Here is a 19,329-nt window from a genome sequence, read left to right as displayed (position 1 = left end):
ATCTGTCCCAGGTCCATCAAAAGCAAGGAGCAAATCAACTAAACACTTCAGAGAAGCTGTGAAGCAAATTATGTAAGAAGATCAAACTGTGCTGTATAGCTTTCAAAAAGTGAAGCATGGTCTAGAGTCTGTGAAAAGTTAAAACCCTGCAAAAGCAAAAACTCCATAAATGAATTCTGTTTTCAGGCTGACGCATGTAGGCCTTGCTGGATAAGGTGGTTTTAGAAGAAAATACAACTCACTGTGAAATGAAATGGTTGAATCCTCTGCACCATTTTTCAGGATGTAGCAAAGTAGGAGGTGGATTTCTGAAAAGAAAACACAAGGTTTTGGGGTTTAAAATGTTAATGTTTACTGGAATTATTGCACAGTCAACAAAGATGATAGTTATTCCACTAGGGAGAAAATGCTCAAACTGTCTGTGTCCCCTTCAGACGCCTGTTGGGTTTTTCCTGCTGCTGCTTATTCAGTAAGAGTGTCCCTCTTTTCATATCCTTGTACTGGTTGACAAGACTCTCAACATGACCCGCCAGTGTGTGCTCACAGCTCAGAAAGCCAACTAGATCCTGGGCTGCACTAAAAGGAGCGTGACCAGCAGGTTGAGAGAGGTGATTGTCCCCCTCTGCTCTGGTGAGACCCCACCTGCGGTACTTCGTTCAGCTCTGGGCCTCCAACACAAGAAGGACATGGACCTCCTTGTGCAAGTCCAAAAAAGGGCCACAAAGATGTTCAAAGGCCTGGAGCACCCCTCCTATGAAGAGACACTGAGAGAGTTGGGCTTGTTCAGCCTGGAGAAGAGTCTGGGAAGACTTTAGAGCAGCCTTCTAGTACCTAAAGGGGCCCTACAAGAAATCTGGAGAGGGATGTTTTCCAAGGGACTTTTTCCTAGTGATTGGACAAGGGGGAATGGCTGAAAGAGGGTAGATTTAGATTAGATATAAGGAAGAAATTCTTTATTGTGAGGATGGTGAGACACTGGAACAGGTTGCCTAGAGAAGTTTTGGATGTCCCATCCCTGGAAGTGCTCAAGGCCAGTTTGGATGGGGCTTTGAGCAACCTGGTCTAGTGTAAGTTGTCCCTGCCCATGGCAGGGGAGTTTGGAACTAGATCATCTTTAAAGTCCCTTCCAATCCAAATCATTCAGTGATTCCTCTTTTATGCCAATACCTTTGAAGCTGGTAGTCCCTACAGCTCACAGTGCGCTTCACAACATTTCCCTTTCAATTCATCCTGATTCAGGAAGGACCAACTGCTACTGGAAGATTAAGCTAGCCATCACACCACTTTACCCTAGATCACTGATTCTGACCACAATTTTTGTGAGAATGGATATCTTCATCACTAGAACTACAAAACTGTCAACAATCTGTAGGATTTTCAGTCTGGATTTCAAACTGTATTCAGTTGAGATGACATTGTAAACTCTACAACTGTTAAAAATCATTGTTACTCTTAAAGGCACATTAAACAGACAGTATTTTTACACTATGTAAAGATGTAAGATGTCCTTCCATAAGGCTTTTAAGTTCCATGTTAGCTGACATGAAATTACTTTCCTTGATGAGTATTACTGTAACAGCTAAATACACAAACATACAGAGCAAGGCCTATAGGTCATATTAAGTGGACCAAATTTTAAGTGACTCAAATTTAAGCGGACCAACTTATAGCAGGAAGTGTTCACAGATCTCCTGTTATATTATACTATGTTATCTTTCGGAGGTTTCATCTGCAACTTCAGATTTGAGAAGTACTGAAGTCTATTTAACTTTTTCAGATTAAATTCGTGTTTTATGAAACGTTAATGATTTGTCTTTTGTTGCATTTGAGGGCTCAATGCAAAGGGTCATGCATTACCGAAATGTCAGAAAAAAAAAATCACAAGACTTATTCTATGACAGAAACTCACTAACATTCTGGATTGTACCATCAATCACCTCATTTATACCAGGGCCATGTTCCACAGCATGACACTACTTGGAAAATCTCACAAACAAAAAGGCAAGTAGCAGAAACAACGTAAATTTGTGCTGATCTGCTTAGTAGTCTTGATTTTTTCATGAATATTCATTCAAAGACTAGTTCCATTTAACAATTACCCTCAAAAATCCAAACAAAATGGTTTTAAAAAAATTACAATGTGGCTTTGTAAGAGATGGACCATTTTTGTTCATCTGTAGCTATTCAAAACAAATGCAGACATCTAATTTCACTGAGGGTAGACATGTTTCCTGAGATATATTACTACTTTTCTCTTTTGTTACAGGGGACTCAGGGAATGCAATTTTCTTCATGAAATGAAAAAAATACAGAATGTTTGAGCTGCGCATTGCTTATCAAATTTATCATTAGGAAAAAAATGTGATTGGCTATTTTATATTACAGTAACATTTCAGAGCTGTCTTCCATTTACCAGCCTCAGATGTTCTTGCGCATCACAGAATCTGTTTTTTAACAAGCATAAAAATAACCATAGGAAAGTATTTCTAGTGATAGTCCCATAGAAAAAAAAACAAACAAAACAACCACAAAACAAAACCAAAACAACCAAACAAAACCCCCAAAACCTCACACCTTTAGAAACACTTTAGAAACCTCTTGCTCTTTAATGAAAACAGTTATCAGTCCAAACATTCCACATTCATGAACTCTGCAAACAGCTTTAGGGGACAGCCAGCTGGGGTTCTGATACCTTTTTAGTCTTTATTTTGCATGAATGATACTCTATCTGACAGTCTGGATTCTGATAAGAACTATTTTTTATTGTAATGTGAAGTACAGCGTATTTCTCTTTAGAATGATACCAGCACCATCTACAGATTGTCTGCTGTGAAATTTTGAATTGCACTGCAAAGAAATTTGCTTTTTCAAAAGCTTACATATTCATGAATATGTAGCTTTGTCTCTTGTGTTCACACTGCTCTAGTAACAACAGGGCTTACAAAACCCATATGGTTTGGAGACTCTATTAAGAATCTCACAAGAAATATCCTGAAAAAAGACACAGAGATAGTCACATTAATTGCAAATATAATAAGAGAAAGAGGTGGGATTTCATTATGGAAGAACAGACCAGCAGAGAGAATGCCATTCACGAAATACACTTAGTCATTTGCAGGTTAATTATTAATGGAGAAAGTGATGTTTTTAACCACATAGAATATGTTTAAATTACTAAGCTACTAAGATTTCACTGACAGTTACTCTCTTACAGGTGGCTGAGCCAAATCAACAGAACTAAGAAATCTATAAATCTACTGATGTTTTCCTGAGCTTGATATTGATACTTCTGTATTTGTTGACAGAAGATATGTTATTCTTTGTGCCTTTGTAGTAAAAACCTAGAACTAGTGGTCTTCTCTAATTAAGCCACCAAACTGATGCTTCATCTGCAAATTGAGCAGATAAACATGACCAGAACCTTAATTCATTAGCATCTGTAAAGCACATTGGTTCCATATGATGAAAAACATTACTTAACTACAAAGTACCAAGTCAGCTCACCTTTTCTAGCATCACATCCATAAACGATTTTCAGAAATGGGCATAAGAGGGTCAAATTCCTGCCTTCATTTTGCCTAAGGCACCACAAACTGTTTCATGGTGACAGCAAAAAACACCATGCCTTCCATAGCACCTTCAGAGGTAGACTTCTGCAGTAAGTACTCAAACTCAAGTTCCAGGGTGACACTAAAAGCCAGGTATGCAAGAGCAACTCACTTTAAGCTTTTTTGCAGGTCTTTTGCAGTTTGAAATGCCTCACTACTTCAGCTCAAAGACCAAAATTAGGGCCATTGTGATTCCAGACTATATTAAATTCAATACATCAAGTTCTATGGCTTTTGTACACTTGCATCAGCCAACATCACAGCAGTCCACCATCATCTGGCTGTTTCTGCAGTACTCAGAACACATTATTCCTAACTTGCCAACATAACTTATTCTACTCTTTTCATATAAAATTAGAAAGCTCTGCATGCAACCCTTCAATCCTCCTTGCCACATACATAAGAAGCTGAAGGACAATACAGTCTCATTTTCTATTATAAGTGATTGAAATTGTGAGAAGTAGATATGAATATTATTAGAAAAAGTGGGTATAACTGGGCTTATCTTTTGAAAATGTCCTCTTTCATGCAAGATGAGTAATCAACTCTTTATTTCCCAACTTTCTGTGTTTTTTCCTTTTATCCTTTCTGTAATTCATAATTAGTCACAGAACTACATGCTCTGTTTTCTTAGGCAGATGCATTGGTCTTGTGAGGAGTTTTTCTACCCTCATATTCAGTGCTTTCCACGGTCATGTTGTTTTTCAGTTGGAATTTTGCTTCTGTGAAGACTGCAGGATCGAGCCTGTACAAGACACCCCATACAGAAGCACAGTGTTCCTTAGAACATGAAGACATTAGCAAGCTTATCAAGCAAGAACTGTTGCTGAATTCTGAATGATACACACATGGGTTTGTGCTAGAATATTTTAATCTGTCAAGCTTTATTTATGTGTTCCCTGTCATTCAGCCTGCCTCCAAAGTCACAGCTGGTAAAACAAAATCGGTCATTTTACCACAATAAGGCCAATGATGCAGCTCAGCGAGCACCACTCAGCCTTTACGTTAAGCTGTGAGCCTAATTACAGATAACAGATAACATTTCTTTGTTGGCAATGAGAAAACAAGTATTTTATCTTAAAATACTTCTATGACAAATTTTTAAAAATTGAAAACATATCTACTGCTTTTTTAACTATTTCAGTAAACACAGACATCCATTTTATAAACAGAAATCAAGACAGGGCCTCCAGTGACCAAATTGTATCATCAACCTACCACATTGTTTCTGATCAGAAATTAGCAGATCAGTATCCAACACCTGTCACCACGGGCAGGCTCTGGCAATCACAGCCCTGTATACGCACATTGTGAATTATTTTCCTAGCAGGCTGGAGACAATAGTTCTGTGGATGGTTGCCTACGTTTATACATAGACAGTTTTTACATGAAATTAAACCATTCATGTATATTTCAAAAAACTAAGTGACATAGCCATAGAAAAAGCACGGAGTCAACCATGCATAAAGAGATTTCCCTACAAAATGTTATGTAAGCAAATTGTATCTATTGAAATATGTGAATAATTTACATCAATTAATACCTGATAATTTCTCACACAAGTTTAAAGTCCTGTCACTCCAGAGCATCCCCACATTGTATAATTCTCCAAAAAACACCAGTCAATTTTCAACAGAGCTCAGAGGATTTCCTAACACACACAGTTTATGGCCCATTCAAATCAGTAAGAGGTTTCCACTGATCTGAATGAAAAATTTATAACCTAAACACTCTCCCATTCATCTGTCTCCTACTAAAAGCTACTCAAGTTTGACTGACTTCTGGTAACATACTTTACCAGAGTCCACTCAGCATGAAGCAGGGTACTGTATTCAGCTCTGTAAGGTTAAGATAGAAACTGTAGAGTTTAGGTGCCTGCACAAGTGGAGAACCAGCGCAAAATCACAGCAGAGTCTCAAGAAACTGGAAGATCAGAAAGAATACAGGATCTAAATAAAAATGGGAAGCAATACCAGAAACACGGAATATGGGCAAATTGGCTCCTGGGCTAAAGCAACTGTCCGTCCACTGAGTTGATCTAGGGGCGACTGAAGCCCCTTCTTCAAAACACTTGGAACTGTGCAAGTCTTGACGATTCTGCAGACCCATCTCCCTTCAGCTCTTTACCAGATCTATAAGCAAGGATTTACCACACCTATTCAGTCAACAGGACATGAACCATATATTGAGACCATATGTACCAAATCACAGCATATGAGACAGCAGCACCTCACATCACCTTTAGCTTTCTAGGGGCTCTGTAGTTACATAAACCTTTCTCAGGCAAGGGAACAAACTAATGCCAGATCTTAGTACTGTAACCAGTACTAACAGGGAACTGTAACCAGTACTAATTAGGGAACACCAGAAAAATTACCCTTATTCTGTGAGAATTAAGGGTACATTACATCCTAGGAAAAGATTTGGGGGAAGGAGTAAAAGCAACTATGCTCCTGTCATGTTCACTCTCCAGATACCTTCTCACTGGCAACTGATTCACTTCTAAATAGTTTCTCCTTTTCCACCCCCTCAATTTTCTCCAAAACAACTGTTTTCCTTGTGTAAATATCTGGGTTCAAAGCTGTTAATATACAACCTCAACTTCTCATCTTCTAGACTATCGGAAGCATATATCTATTCAAATAATGTATGCCTGAATTCTAACCAGGTCTAAAGTTACTCTGCTTTAAGCAAAAATCAAAACCTACCAAGGGAAAAGAATCAGTTAAGAGGAAACGGAACACAAGACATTACTGCCTCATTTCTGAAACAATTTTCTGAAAAAATAGTCTTCTTGCTTAAGTATTCTACTATATTCTAATTACAGAGACAAAGTTATCTGATATTTCCCTCTTTACTGGAATGGATACTCTTCATTTTCCACAGGCCATATACAATTACAGAAGTCTGGACTGAATCCAACAGCATATGATAAATTTGTATTGAGTTAAAAGTCAAACAAATGTAACTAAAAACTGTAGGATTCTTATTACTTGAAAGGGCTGAGGGTACCAATTCACTTTTTAACATTTTTTTTTGTGTCATACAGGGTCCTGATTTAGTAAAATACAAATTGGATATCTGTTTTCACTCTTTCTCAGAAGAGAATGATGGCTATATGACTTATAACACATAAAGACACATTTTCCCCCTTTTGCTTGTGATTTTATGTGACTATTTATCTATTTTGCTGCCACTAAGTAGGTGACTTAACTGATTAACAATGAAATATGTGCTCAGCAGCAAAACAAACACAAACCCACAAATGAAAATATCAACTATCTCTTCAAAACACACTTAAATCAAGATTTATTCACAACTCTCCAGCTTAGAATATTTCATCAGCCAACACAATAATCAGCACTAATAAATGCTAAAAAGGTAGTCAGTTCCAGAATTATGTACAAATCTGCTTTTGATTTTCAAGATTCACTTTATGCATTGCCAAAAGAAAAGCACTTCAGGAAGACTATAAAGAGACTGCCAAAAGAAACCTTCTAAGAAACCTCCTTCACATGACCAATCTTGTGATTCAAAATGGCAGATATCTGATAAATTAAAAGTCACCTTTAAAGTAATGAGTACAGACAGAAATAACGTGCTAGTGCTTAGCAAATTATCAAATAATTTGGAGGTCACAGAATCACAGAATCATAGAATAGTTATGGTTGGAAAGGACCTTAAGATCACCTAGTTCCAACCCCCCTGCCATGGGCAGGGGCACCTTACGCTAAACCATGTCACCCAAGGCTCTGTCCAGCCTGGCCTTGAACACTGCCAGGGATGGAGCATTCACAACTCCCTGGGCAACCCTTTCCAGTGCCTCACCACCCTCACAGGAAAGAATTTCTTTCTTATATCCAATCTAAACTTCCCCTGTTTAAGTTTGAACCCGTTACCCCTTGTCCTATCACTGCAGTCCCTAATGAAGAGTCCCTCCCCAGCATCCTTATAGGCCCCCTTCAGATGCTGGAAGGCTGCTATGAGGTCTCCACGCAGCCTTCTCTTCTCCAGGCTGAACAGCCCCAACTTCCTCAGCCTGTCTTCATACAGGAGGTGCTCCAGTCCCCTGATCATCCTCGTGGCCCTCCTCTGGACTTGTTCTAACGGTTCCATGTCCTTTTAATGTTGAGGACACCAGAACTGCACACAATACTCCAAGTGAGGTCTCACAAGAGCAGAGGGGCAGGATCACCTCCTTCAACCTGCTGGTCACGCTCCTTTTGATGCAGCCCAGGATACGGTTGCCTTTCTGGGCTGCAAGGTCAAATAATAACCTCCAGAAAATGTACTAAAACAAATCTCAGTTATGTAATTCTTTTAGTTCATACGGACAGAAAGAAAATGGATGAAAAAGTACAGCAAAGTGTTCTGCTTGGGAACATCTGGATTATCTTTGACTTTTTTCCTTGAACACTGAGATTCACAGGCCACTGGTTTCAGTCAGATTTGGCAGCTGCAAGGTTTCATTAGCCTTTTTCAAGGCTTGACAAGGCATCATTTATATCTGTCATTTACTCTTCGGTTTCCAGTTTCAGTTTCTGGCTTCACTGAGATAGAAACAAGTATTTTATTTCAGAAATATTTTTTGATGCAAGTGAAAACATACAGCTTTGTATTCTGGTGGTCAAGCTCCAAAACAAATATTTAGCATAACTGAATTATAATTATGTTTTGTCATCTCATTTATTCACAAAAGTTTCAGAGAGCTAAAAAGGTCCCTGAAATTAACAGCAATTGAAACAGAGGAACTAGTAGTAGAGATTTTTATTTATAACCAGTACACATCTTTACTGCAATGTAGTATTTTGCTCTTCTATTAAAACCATTGCTCTGTGAATTTGCAAAGCAGGAGAATGTCAGCTGCCAAAGAAATAAAAATGGGACAATAATACTTCCATGCCTGACTGAAATACATATGGTGCTGTCTAGACACTTCTGTAGTTGGACTATTAAAATACTGCAATTATACCACGTTTGTAGAACCGTATGGGAAAGTAAAATATCTGTTAAAATCTGAATGTGAAAATCTCACAGATAAATTTCTAAAGGCAAGTAGCAAATTGTATGTGTTTCAAACTCCACTGTACATCAGCCACTTTAAGAGGCTTTGAGTAGGTCACCTGCCTGAAGGCACTGCCTGGTGGAGAAGATTTACTATTGGAAAGCTAGAAGTTGGGTCAATGGGAGGAAGACTTAGAGGGATGCCACAAACTGTTTCTTTAAAGAAGTGAAGAAAGATTGCTATGGGAAGAACTAGATAGACATTTTGGAGTCTGACACAGAACGTGGTTTCACAGTTCCGTGTTCCTGCTGAGACCTGCCTCTGCCCAGGACACACACAGCAGAAAAAGCCCTGTCATACCACAGTTAGTCTGCCAACAAGCTTCATACTGTCCTGGGCATGCATGGTAACATGGGGTACTTGTATTTTCCAACTGGCTGAGACATGCTTTTTGGATCCTTTCTTTACATCAAGAGTAAAATGTTTTCACTACATTACTCCTGTGAAAAGAGGGACTTGCTTCACAGAACAACAGAAGCAGTTTTGCCACTTGTTCTTTACCTTCAGATCTTTGTCTGATTAATTTAGCTCTTATTTTCAAAGAGGAAGACACCTGCTTATCCTTCCATTTATGGAGTGAAACCCTCTTCTTAGTTGAGGCTCTACAGAAATAAAAAGAAACCTAACAGTAACCCCATAAAAGAAGTTTATTACCATCTGCTTGATATGGCTGGTACTGAACATCAAATTCAATCATTATGCTTGACAAAAGCAAGTACTTAAACTCTCCATTTCCACAAGAAACAAGGATTACTCCTTATTTGTACTTTATGACTCAAATCTTACTTACTGTGTTCAGTTTAGTCTCATTCATAGCATTGTGAGAACTGATATTATTCTGATAGCCCTACTAGTCTGGTTCAGAAATGAATACTTATAAAGGAAATACATTAGTTAATGGTGGCATATTTCCAATGGACCATTAGGAGGATCATTATAAAATTCTGAAGTAACAGACTGAATAAATGCTGAAGCATAAAGAAATGTGCAAGACATGTAAGAGTACCATTTTTTAAAAATGGAATTATCATTTAAGGTAATACGCCTTCTGAGCATGAGGACTGTATGTGGAATGGAATTTATTTGTTCCTTCACCTATTCCATCCAATAAACTTTATTCTAAAACACTTGAATTTTTGTCTGCTTTAAAAAAAGAAAAAAAATGTGTGATTTAGGAATCCCTGTAGATTATAAGTGGAGTATAACACAGCCTGATAAACATGAAGAATTTATTCATTATGAAAAAGTCCCATTACAGCAATTCAAATAAACCCTCTCTTATGCAGAAATAAATTATAATACTATCAATAAGAGCATATCCCAGTAAGCCTTTAAGATGCTAACTTGAAACTGATGTGTCTCTTGAAACAACTGGGCAGACTGTGGAAAAACATTGACTCATAAGCTAGGGAATCTAGGGAAGGATGAAGGTAGTTACAGTAAATTTAAGGCAAGAAATGCTAACAGTGCAAGTAATGTGTAACAAAGCAATTAGTGATGCAATGCGAGGCAAAAAAACGTGAAAACTACAAAGCTGAAATACTAAACCACCATGGAACATGTGAAAATCAAGAGGGATTATTATTATTTTTTTCAATGCAAGATTTAACCAACACTTCACAATGAATATTCTAGGGTAAGCTTTGCACAGAAACATCTTCTGGATAAGTAAACACATCCAGAGAAAATTGTTGAAAGGAGCAATGATAAATGACAAATATAGGACAAGGGAGTGCCCTGAATGTGGGAGGCTACATCCTGGTGTAAGGAAAGACAAGACAATGCCAAGACTGGGAAAATGTTGGAAGAGTAACCAAGTAAGAAGAGGAAAAAGTAAAAATGAGAGACAAAAAGGAAGATGAAGACAAGCAAACCAAAATCCCCAATATAGGGTATTCTCTCAAAAAAAAGGCTCAGACCCAACCCCACAAGCACCATTCACTAAACAGAGAGGACCAAAGAGGACAGAAGTAAGCAAGATGGTTAATGGAGAGATAATCAAAATATTTAAATTAGGATAATAATGAAACATGGAAGAAGGAAAAGAGCTGACATAATTCATTCTTTGTGGTTAAGACAGCATTGACATTTAGCATGGGGAGATAAAACAAGAAAATAACCAAGGATATATTTCAGGGACTGAAACACAATACAGACCTTTTAAAAAGGTATATTTTGAAGACATACTGTGTCTACAACAGTAAAGGAGCTGGTGTTGGAGGAATGCAGGAGGAATACATCAAAAACAAAGAAACAGCTATAAGTAAAGCATATTGTTAAAAAAGTATTAAAGAAAATTTCAGGTAGAAATTGAGTGCCCTGAAAGTTACTAGATTTTTACCACTGGCAAAGAATTTAATCATTTGTGGACATCAATCAGAACTGTGTCATAAACAATGTATAGAATGCAACAGCAGTAAGTGTTGAGGATACACAAATGTCTTCTAGCTGTCTTTTTCTATACTAAATATTGAGGCACTGAATAGGAATCTGAATCATAGCACTGTTTTACCTTTAAAACCTACAAAAACATTAGTAACACATCAGGTGGTTTCAACAAGCAAGTACTCTATTCCTCAACAAATCTGGGGAAAAAAATGAATGTGTCCTTTTGGAAACTCTGAAATTTTCTGGCACCCAGCACTAAAAATATACAGTCCTACCTTCCCTGCTTTTTCTAGAGTGCAGAGTTCTGACACAGTTCTACTGAAATCCTCCCAACTGAACAGACCAAGAAGTTAAACTCTCCTCAAAGAGAGCTCTCTCAAAGAGCATTTACCGTATGATTGAGCTGGGAGGGCACTATCTACATCTGTGGAGTCTTAAAAAGCCGTAATTCTGCAAGACTTGAATATCCAATACAAGAAACAATGAAATTAAAAAGAAACAAACAAAATTAAGACAAACAAAAACCAACCCACAAACAAAAACCCAACCAAAATTTTAAAATAAGCCAGGTGAGAAATAAAATATATTTGCACCAATACAAATACAGGTTATAATATGGGACACAATTCTGCCTTCCTCCCTGAATTTCCTCTCAGTAATTAATTATGAGGAACTAAGAAGTGATTATACATGCAGTGACATGACATGAAGACTCAATTTTAAATAACATGTAGAATGGCTAAACATGGAAGAAAATTACACTTTCATCAAGTCAAATCTCTGTTCCAATGTAAGATGTTTTCTGTTCTTTTTGTTTCCCCAGACGGTTCAAGCAGATGCTGCCTGTAAGTCTGATGCATTTGCATGCTGGCAACAGATCATGGATCATCAAATTGCAAAATAAATCTATCTTATTGTAATTCAGAACATCTTTAATCAGCACTTGCTCTAATATGTGAACAGTCTGATAACAGGGAATCTGATATAATCAATATAATCTGTACTGTGCATGAAGAAACCTAGAAGTTACATTTTGGCTAATTCAACCAAAGTAAACAGCATAAAGTCAAATCACTTTGGTTCAGCCAGGTAGAAAGATGAAAGCTGGTACTACTATTTTCTTCCTAATATTCTCAGAGACTGTGGCGCTGGATGCCAAAGCATAGATACCAACTCTCCCAAGAGAAGAGATGTTCCCTTCCTTACCTTCCCCCAAGCTACTAAAGCAAGGTTTGCATAGGAAAAAAAAAAAAAATTAAGTGCTCCCTTTACAAAAGCACAAGGGTTGCTTCCCCTGTTCCTGTAGTAATTGGAATGTAGTAATTGTAAATACAACTTTCAGTCATTGGATTGCATTCTCTATTTCCCATTAGAAGGCTAGTCTTAAATATCTTATACCCCTGGAGACAATCAGAGCTATACTCAAGTTGCCTCTAACCTTCTTTTGGATACACCATGAAATTATTGGCACTCTTTTTCAGTAAAGCAAACATGGCTCTCTTTTAAAAAAACTGTATGTCTCCTGGAAAATTGACTTGGTTTTGATCAGTTTTACCAGCTTCTTTTTCTGTTTTCTAACCTAGTTTTATGCTTTCAATGCTATTTTTGAAAGGTTACTAACACCACTAGACAAGTTAGTCCAGTGATTTTCTTATTCAGACTGGGCAAGTGAATGATCCTGTTCACTATCTGAATTCCCCCTTATACACCTGCGTGGATGACATGAACCTTTTTGCCACAGCACAGACTAATGCAGCCTGCAAAGAACCTCAGGAGGTCTTTACTTCAACCTCCTGCTCAAAGCAGTATCACCTATGAGTTCAGGTCACATTTCTCAGGGATTTATCCACTCAGGTCTTCACACTGTGAATACATTTTTCAGTCAATTTTCCACAAGGATTTCTGAAGTTATCATGACAGGCAGCACTTTGAAACCCACCCCGTTGAACATGCCTTTTGCTTGGTATCCCCTACATCCCTAAGATCACATTAGATCCATATAAACACTGATGCTACCACAGAACTGACTTACAGACCCATTCACCACGACTTCATCATTATTTACTGCTTTCTTCCTCCTCTCTTTCCCTTCTCCATTCCCTGCCTCCTATTTCTTCAAACAACACTGTTGTAACTTTTATGAACGTAGCACCACACAGTCATTTAATCTGACTATGTTTCAGTTTGTTCATATGTAAAACATGATGTCTCTGCACAGAATGCAGTATTTGCTGTCTTGTCTGGGAGTTTTTCTCAGCTTCACAACTGTGGTGAAAACTTGAACCTCCTAGAGGAACTCTTGAGAGAAGATGCAACACAACTGTAATCTAAACGGCTTTTCATTATCATAAAATAAACCTACCGAAATCATTATTAACTCCCTGAATACTGTAGTTAAAAAGATTTATAACCAATGTCTATTTTAATAAATATTGCTTTAAAATTTTTATGAGTTCTACCTTATAATTACACCTGTGATATGAAAGAAATATAAGACACTAATTGTTAATAGTAAATGTGTAGACATGTGTAGTACTTTATTACTGTACTAGTAATGAGTAATGATTAAATATACTGCAAAGAATTTTAACATTAATCAAACTGATAACTGTAACAAGCAAATCAATACTTTTCAAAGCACAGATTTTTTTCACCAAATATATTTGCAAATAGTGTGATTACTTATTACTGCATATTTCTGGAAATTACTTCAGAGGGCAAAGCACACAGGCACTTGGTGACTTTTTATTAGAAAAATAAAATAACCAATGCACACTCATTACAATTCTAAGGGTAATTACAATCTTGCTAGAATGGGACTAGTATCTAAAATGTCTGTCTTTCTTCTGCTTCTATCAGTCATTGAATTAATTCCTTTGAAAATATGAACATTCTATTTCTGAGAAAGGCATCTGTTTTTCAATTTACATCCATGAATTTACATTTATTTATAAGGAGGAAGTTCTTTACTGTGAGGGTGGTGAGGCACTGGAATGGGTCGCCCAAGGATGTTGTGAATGCTCCACCCCTGGCGGTGTTCAAGGCCAGGCTGGACAGAGCCTTGGGTGACATGGTTTAGTGTGAGGTGTCCCTGCCCATGGCAGGGGAGTTGGAACTGGATGATCTTAAGGTCCTTTCCAACCCTAACTATTCTATGGTTCTATGAAAGTCTCTAGTACTATGAAATGTATGAGGTGACTTACCTCTCTGCAGTACCAAACTACATGAAGAGATTATCTTTTCCCTTCATTATAAGTAACGTGGGCTACTGAATTCCTACATTAAACATAGGCTATAAAGTGTGTTTTGGAAACCCGCAGGGCTAACCGCTTGAAGTGCAGTTCAACTTCTTCAAGACTGCATTCCAAATGAGCAGAATTTTATTTATTTTCCTTCAAACATGACATTCTAACTTACATGTAAGACACAAGACTGGCAAGTTGCCTGCACATCACTTGCCCTGCACAATAATAAAAAAAGAAAATAGGGTATGTTTGACAAAGTAGACATCACTGGTAAAATATGCAAGCTTTAGGAATGCAAACATATACATTCATTTTGAAGTTCTCAACTGATGTGGCTTAAACTGAGATAGAGTTCCAGACATAAACAAAAAAAGCAACTATGCAGCTCCCCCTTTTACCTCCATGCATGATGGATAAGCATTATCACTATTTCATAGCAAGTCATACATAAGCGAGAGACTGTGTATCCTGAACATCCTTCCCTGTCAGCATTATGGCTCCAATCCCATATAACTTTACCATCAAAGAGCAATTAGGAAGGGGTCTACAGGTTTTTCCACTGTGCAACAGGGCTTTAATTTGAACATTACCTTCCCCAAGACCCACCACAATAAAAAAAACCTCTCTGGATTAAAAATGTAGATGGATATCATGCTAGGCCATTCTTGACCAGCACAATCACAAGGTGAGGTAGGCTGACTAAGGATCCTTCACAGCCAGGAAGTCTAAGAGAATCACTCATCCAATGTACTCCTCAGGCAGCACTGACTGGAAGTCTCTTGTGAGCCTAGACTTTCATGCAAAGCTCTTCTTAAGGAAGTTAGATGTGGGAACGTCACGTATTCTCAACTATGGGTGAGTCGCACCCCCAAAACCAACACAGTGCAATTTGCAGCCTCTGTGTGCAGTTGCAATACATGGTATCTGGGGCCAGCAAAAGGAATTCAATGAGGAATTCAATTTTCCTTATTTCAAGTGTTCAGAGAATTTAACACAGTAACTAAGGCTTCATTTGCCTGCAGCTGCTTCAGAAAGAGAAAGGAAAAATTAAAGAGAAAAAAAATCCTCAACAAAACAAAAGCACGAGTTTAAATTTAAGTTCTGAAGGACCATTTTAAAAAGGAAGCAGAATGCAATTTTAACAGACCCTAAATAGTCTGCTTCATGAACACTTAATACTGAACCAAGACATTCTTAAAATTTCAAGCAGGAAAACCTGCTCTGGTTACCTTGGTGATAAACTAAAGACAGAAATTGCACATAATTGTTGCTGATGTCACTGCTCCCAATTGTTTCCAAGGTTACAGAGTACCTCAAATAATTGTGATGTTTCATTTCTGGACTGTATTGGAAGCCCATTTTCTGTTCTCAGTAAATTGTTTCGTGCTGCAGGTAATCTATCTAAGCCTTATCTAATAAGGCATCAGCAGCTTCTCAGCAACCTCTGTAATGATGTAGATCTATATATTGAAAATATAGTTACCTAGTTCTCTACAGAGCAATCTGACTCCTAGATTATCTCAATTATTTTTATCCTAAGAATCTATTTCCATAAAAAAAAGTATATTAATAAATATAAAAATATCTGAACACTAGATGTCTTACTGCAAAGCAATATTAGATGTGAATAATCTACCTGGAAGGAAGCTGTTCTCTTGGCTGAATGGTGGAAAATCGGCTGTTAACTATTCATAACTGACTGATTTTCCCATCATCTTTAAATCACTTTAAATGTAGAGCACAAGTGTTTTGCTGCACTAAAAAAAAAATCAGCCATGCTACATCTTCTCCATTGCAATCTCAAGTTTACCAAGTACCACAGCATGAATCTCCTTAAAAATCAGTAAGCACTGTATGTAAGGATCACCTTGCTACTGTCACAGTATCACTACCTCAGGACAACTACAGATAATGCTGCTAACTACTGCAGTTCTGTCAAGAAAAAGGAAGCAGTTTTGAAAACACACTAAAACCAAGATGTTTTAATCTACAACTATATGAATAGGAATATGAATATCAATATCAGATTGTAGACTTTGTAGCTCAGCTCTATCCCCCAAATCTAACTAAGCCGCATTTCAAATCCTCACTTCTGAAAGACACAACAGTTAAATGTCCATCTAGCACCTCTCCTCCTGCTGGATGTGCCTTTCATCACTTGACTGCTCTCAGACTGCAGGGCTTGACCTTGTCAGCATGAAATTTTCCACTAGAGCAAAACAAAATGGCACTTACTGTTTCTTAGCAGTCTGTTATTATTTATGCAATGGATTTTGAAAAGTAACAATTTACTTTAGAAACTGGTTGACTAGAACAGTTTATGTGCATTTAATGAATGAAATGAACTGCATATAGAGTCACTAAAAATGCCTGAAAGACATCTCAGCTTCTACCTAGAGTGCAGAGAGGGTTAGAGCGCAGCACAGAGAATAAAACAGAATATCAGAGGTGATTCTATTTTTGTTTGCTCAGAAAATGGCTGAGAGCTGAGCATGCTTATTTTCATGATTATTCGAGATCCTCAATGAATTTATTTCAGCTGCATTTCTTTGTAGCTCTTACGTATGTAATTCCCATGAATGTTCTAGCAACAAATATACTGGCAGGAATGTTTGTTTGAACAGTCTGTTTTAAATAGGCACTGAAGAATATACATATAAAACAATACCCTTCTGTTTGTAATTGCATGTATTCACGAGACATTCAGTTGGAGGAGAGACTCTTAACAAATCAAAACCAGCAGCGTACTATGCAGGCAAAGTCTTCCCTTACAGATAACGCTTAAACAGACTATTCAACAACAAGCCACAGAGCATGAATTACTTGCTGAAATTAGGCTATGAATACATCTGAACAAAGAACACATCTGAAAATCAAATTCTACCTGTTCACAGCTCACAAAATTGCACCAAGATGATTTAACTTTAAAGCTGGTTCTCTACTGTGTTATGTAGTATATAAAAATATTTGTTAGTATTTTCTCAAATATACTAAAATGTCACAAGGTAATGGGGTACAGACCCCATTTTGCTACAGTATAGGGCAAATGCATACTGCATACACTTCAATTTTCAGATATTGACAGATTTAAATGACTAGTTGTTTGTACATATTCGGTATGATCTTAGACACAAACAGCTCTCTGCTTTTTAGACAGACAGTATAATGATTACTCATTGATCAGTTCAACCCTGGCACAAACCTATTTAAATCTGATATTCAAACCATAGGATGCATTTACCATTTACCAGTTAGAAATGAATTAATAATTAATAACTGACATACATCTTTTTAAGAGCAGAGCCCCTGCTCTGGCATGTTTTGGTACTGTTGCAAACCGTGACACAATGCAATAGTAGCAATGCCAAAATGCCAGGACATTCATTCATCACTAACAGTGTACTCCAGGGGTAAAAATGGTCCAGCCCCATTCAACATCTTCATTAATGAAGTGGATGATGTAGCAGAGTTCACCTTCAGCAAGTTTGCTCATGTTACAGCCTGTGAGGAGCAGCTGATACAGCCGAAAGTTGTGCTGCTATCTAGAGGAGGAACCTCAGCAGGCTGGAGAAATGGGCTGACAAGAACTTCATGGAGTTCAGTGAAGGGAAGTGTAAAGCCCTGCACCAGTATATGCTGTGGTCTGACCACTGGGAAAGCAGCTTTGCGTGAAAGGACCAAGGGATCCTCGTAGACACCAACCTGAACATGAGCAACCAACATGCTCTTGTGGCAAACAAGGCTAATGGTATCCTGGGCTGCATTAGAAATGGTGCTGCCTCCAGGTTGAGGAAGGTGATCTTTTCCCTCTCCTCAGCCCTGGTGAGGCCACACCTGGCATGTCACGTCCAGTTCTGGGCAGGACAGATACCAGAAGATACAAAGCTGCTGGAGACAGTCCAAGAAGGATCACTAAGATTGGTTAAGGGACTGAAGCATCTCTCACAGGAGGAAAGGCTGAGACAGGTGGGACTGTTTAAAACATGAAATACAAAGCTCAGAACAGATATTATCAATATGTATAAATACATGAAGGGAGAGTGTAAAGAAGACTGAGCCAGTCTCTTTTCAGTGGTGCCCAGTGACAGGGCAAGAGGTGTTGGGCACACAGTGAAACATGGGTGGTTCAGCCTGAACATCAGGAAACACTTTTTCACCACTGTGAGAGTGACTGAGCACAGGCACAGGTTGAGACAGAATCATAGAACAGGTCGAGACAGAAACACAGAACCAACCAGCAGGAGGGTTGGACAAGATGACATCCAGAGGTCCTTTCCAACCTTAGCTGTTCTGTGATTCTGTGGAAGATATAGCCAAGTACACACACTTACTGACATTTTTTAAAACACATCAGTAGTTCACCTTCTGCTAAATTGGTGATCCTGAACTCTGGAAAAATCAAACACAGAATGGAGATTAAAAGAATTTCAACAGAAATGAAACACAGGAGTGCTTCTCAGAAACCCCACTAGCTACCTAACAACATATTTAGGGATCTAAATAATTTAGAAAATCTAATCATACTGGACTGGTTCAAGATTCTATCAGCAGTCTGTAACTTGCTGAAGAACTACCAGTGGTCTCTCTAATCCTCAATCACAGGTCTGTACTATTTTCCACCTACAGGTAGACTCTATCCTTTAATTTATTTACTACTCATATACCAACCAAGAAGGATCCGGAAGACCTTGTAATTCTGCTTATTAGGAATTTCCACAGTACTCTTAGATACAACATGTCACCTTACATTCCTAGTGGTTTATATTTCCTATAAAAATACAATCACAAAGTAATGAAAGTTCAATTTATCAGGCATAAAAGTAATGTCTAAAAGTCAAATTATTCCTTAGACAAGTATACATAGCTTTCACGGATATCATGATGCTCCACTTATAACCATAGGCAGAATCTGGTCTTTCCATGTAGTTTAGTCACTCTGCTGTAACTGTAATTCACATTCCTATTAAGAAATAAACAAACAATACTGCACTCCAAAAGTTGCAGACTTCTTGTCAAATTATTA

General features: G+C 37.8%; 1 protein-coding gene across 7 annotated transcripts in view; it reads right to left on the bottom strand.

The window, feature by feature from the left end:
• MYO3B (myosin IIIB) overlaps window positions 1–19,329 on the bottom strand; it is a 207,594-nt gene that overhangs the window by 129,418 nt on the left and 58,847 nt on the right. For 6 of the 7 annotated variants that reach the window (XM_061453077.1, XM_061453075.1, XM_061453076.1 and 3 more), the window contains one exon: window positions 243–308. In XM_061453077.1, coding sequence (XP_061309061.1) covers window positions 243–308 — 66 coding nt within the window. Of the gene's footprint in view, window positions 1–4; window positions 129–242; window positions 309–19,329 lie in introns of those variants that run through there. The other variant, XM_061453094.1, reaches the window with a different exon arrangement.

Source organism: Pezoporus flaviventris, unplaced genomic scaffold (assembly GCF_033815535.1).
Source record: "Pezoporus flaviventris isolate CSIRO_AGI_PZ_B2104156 unplaced genomic scaffold, CSIRO_AGI_Pfla_v1 ptg000001l, whole genome shotgun sequence".
Taxonomy (NCBI): domain Eukaryota; kingdom Metazoa; phylum Chordata; class Aves; order Psittaciformes; family Psittacidae; genus Pezoporus; species Pezoporus flaviventris.
This window is presented reverse-complemented; position numbering and strand designations above follow the sequence as displayed.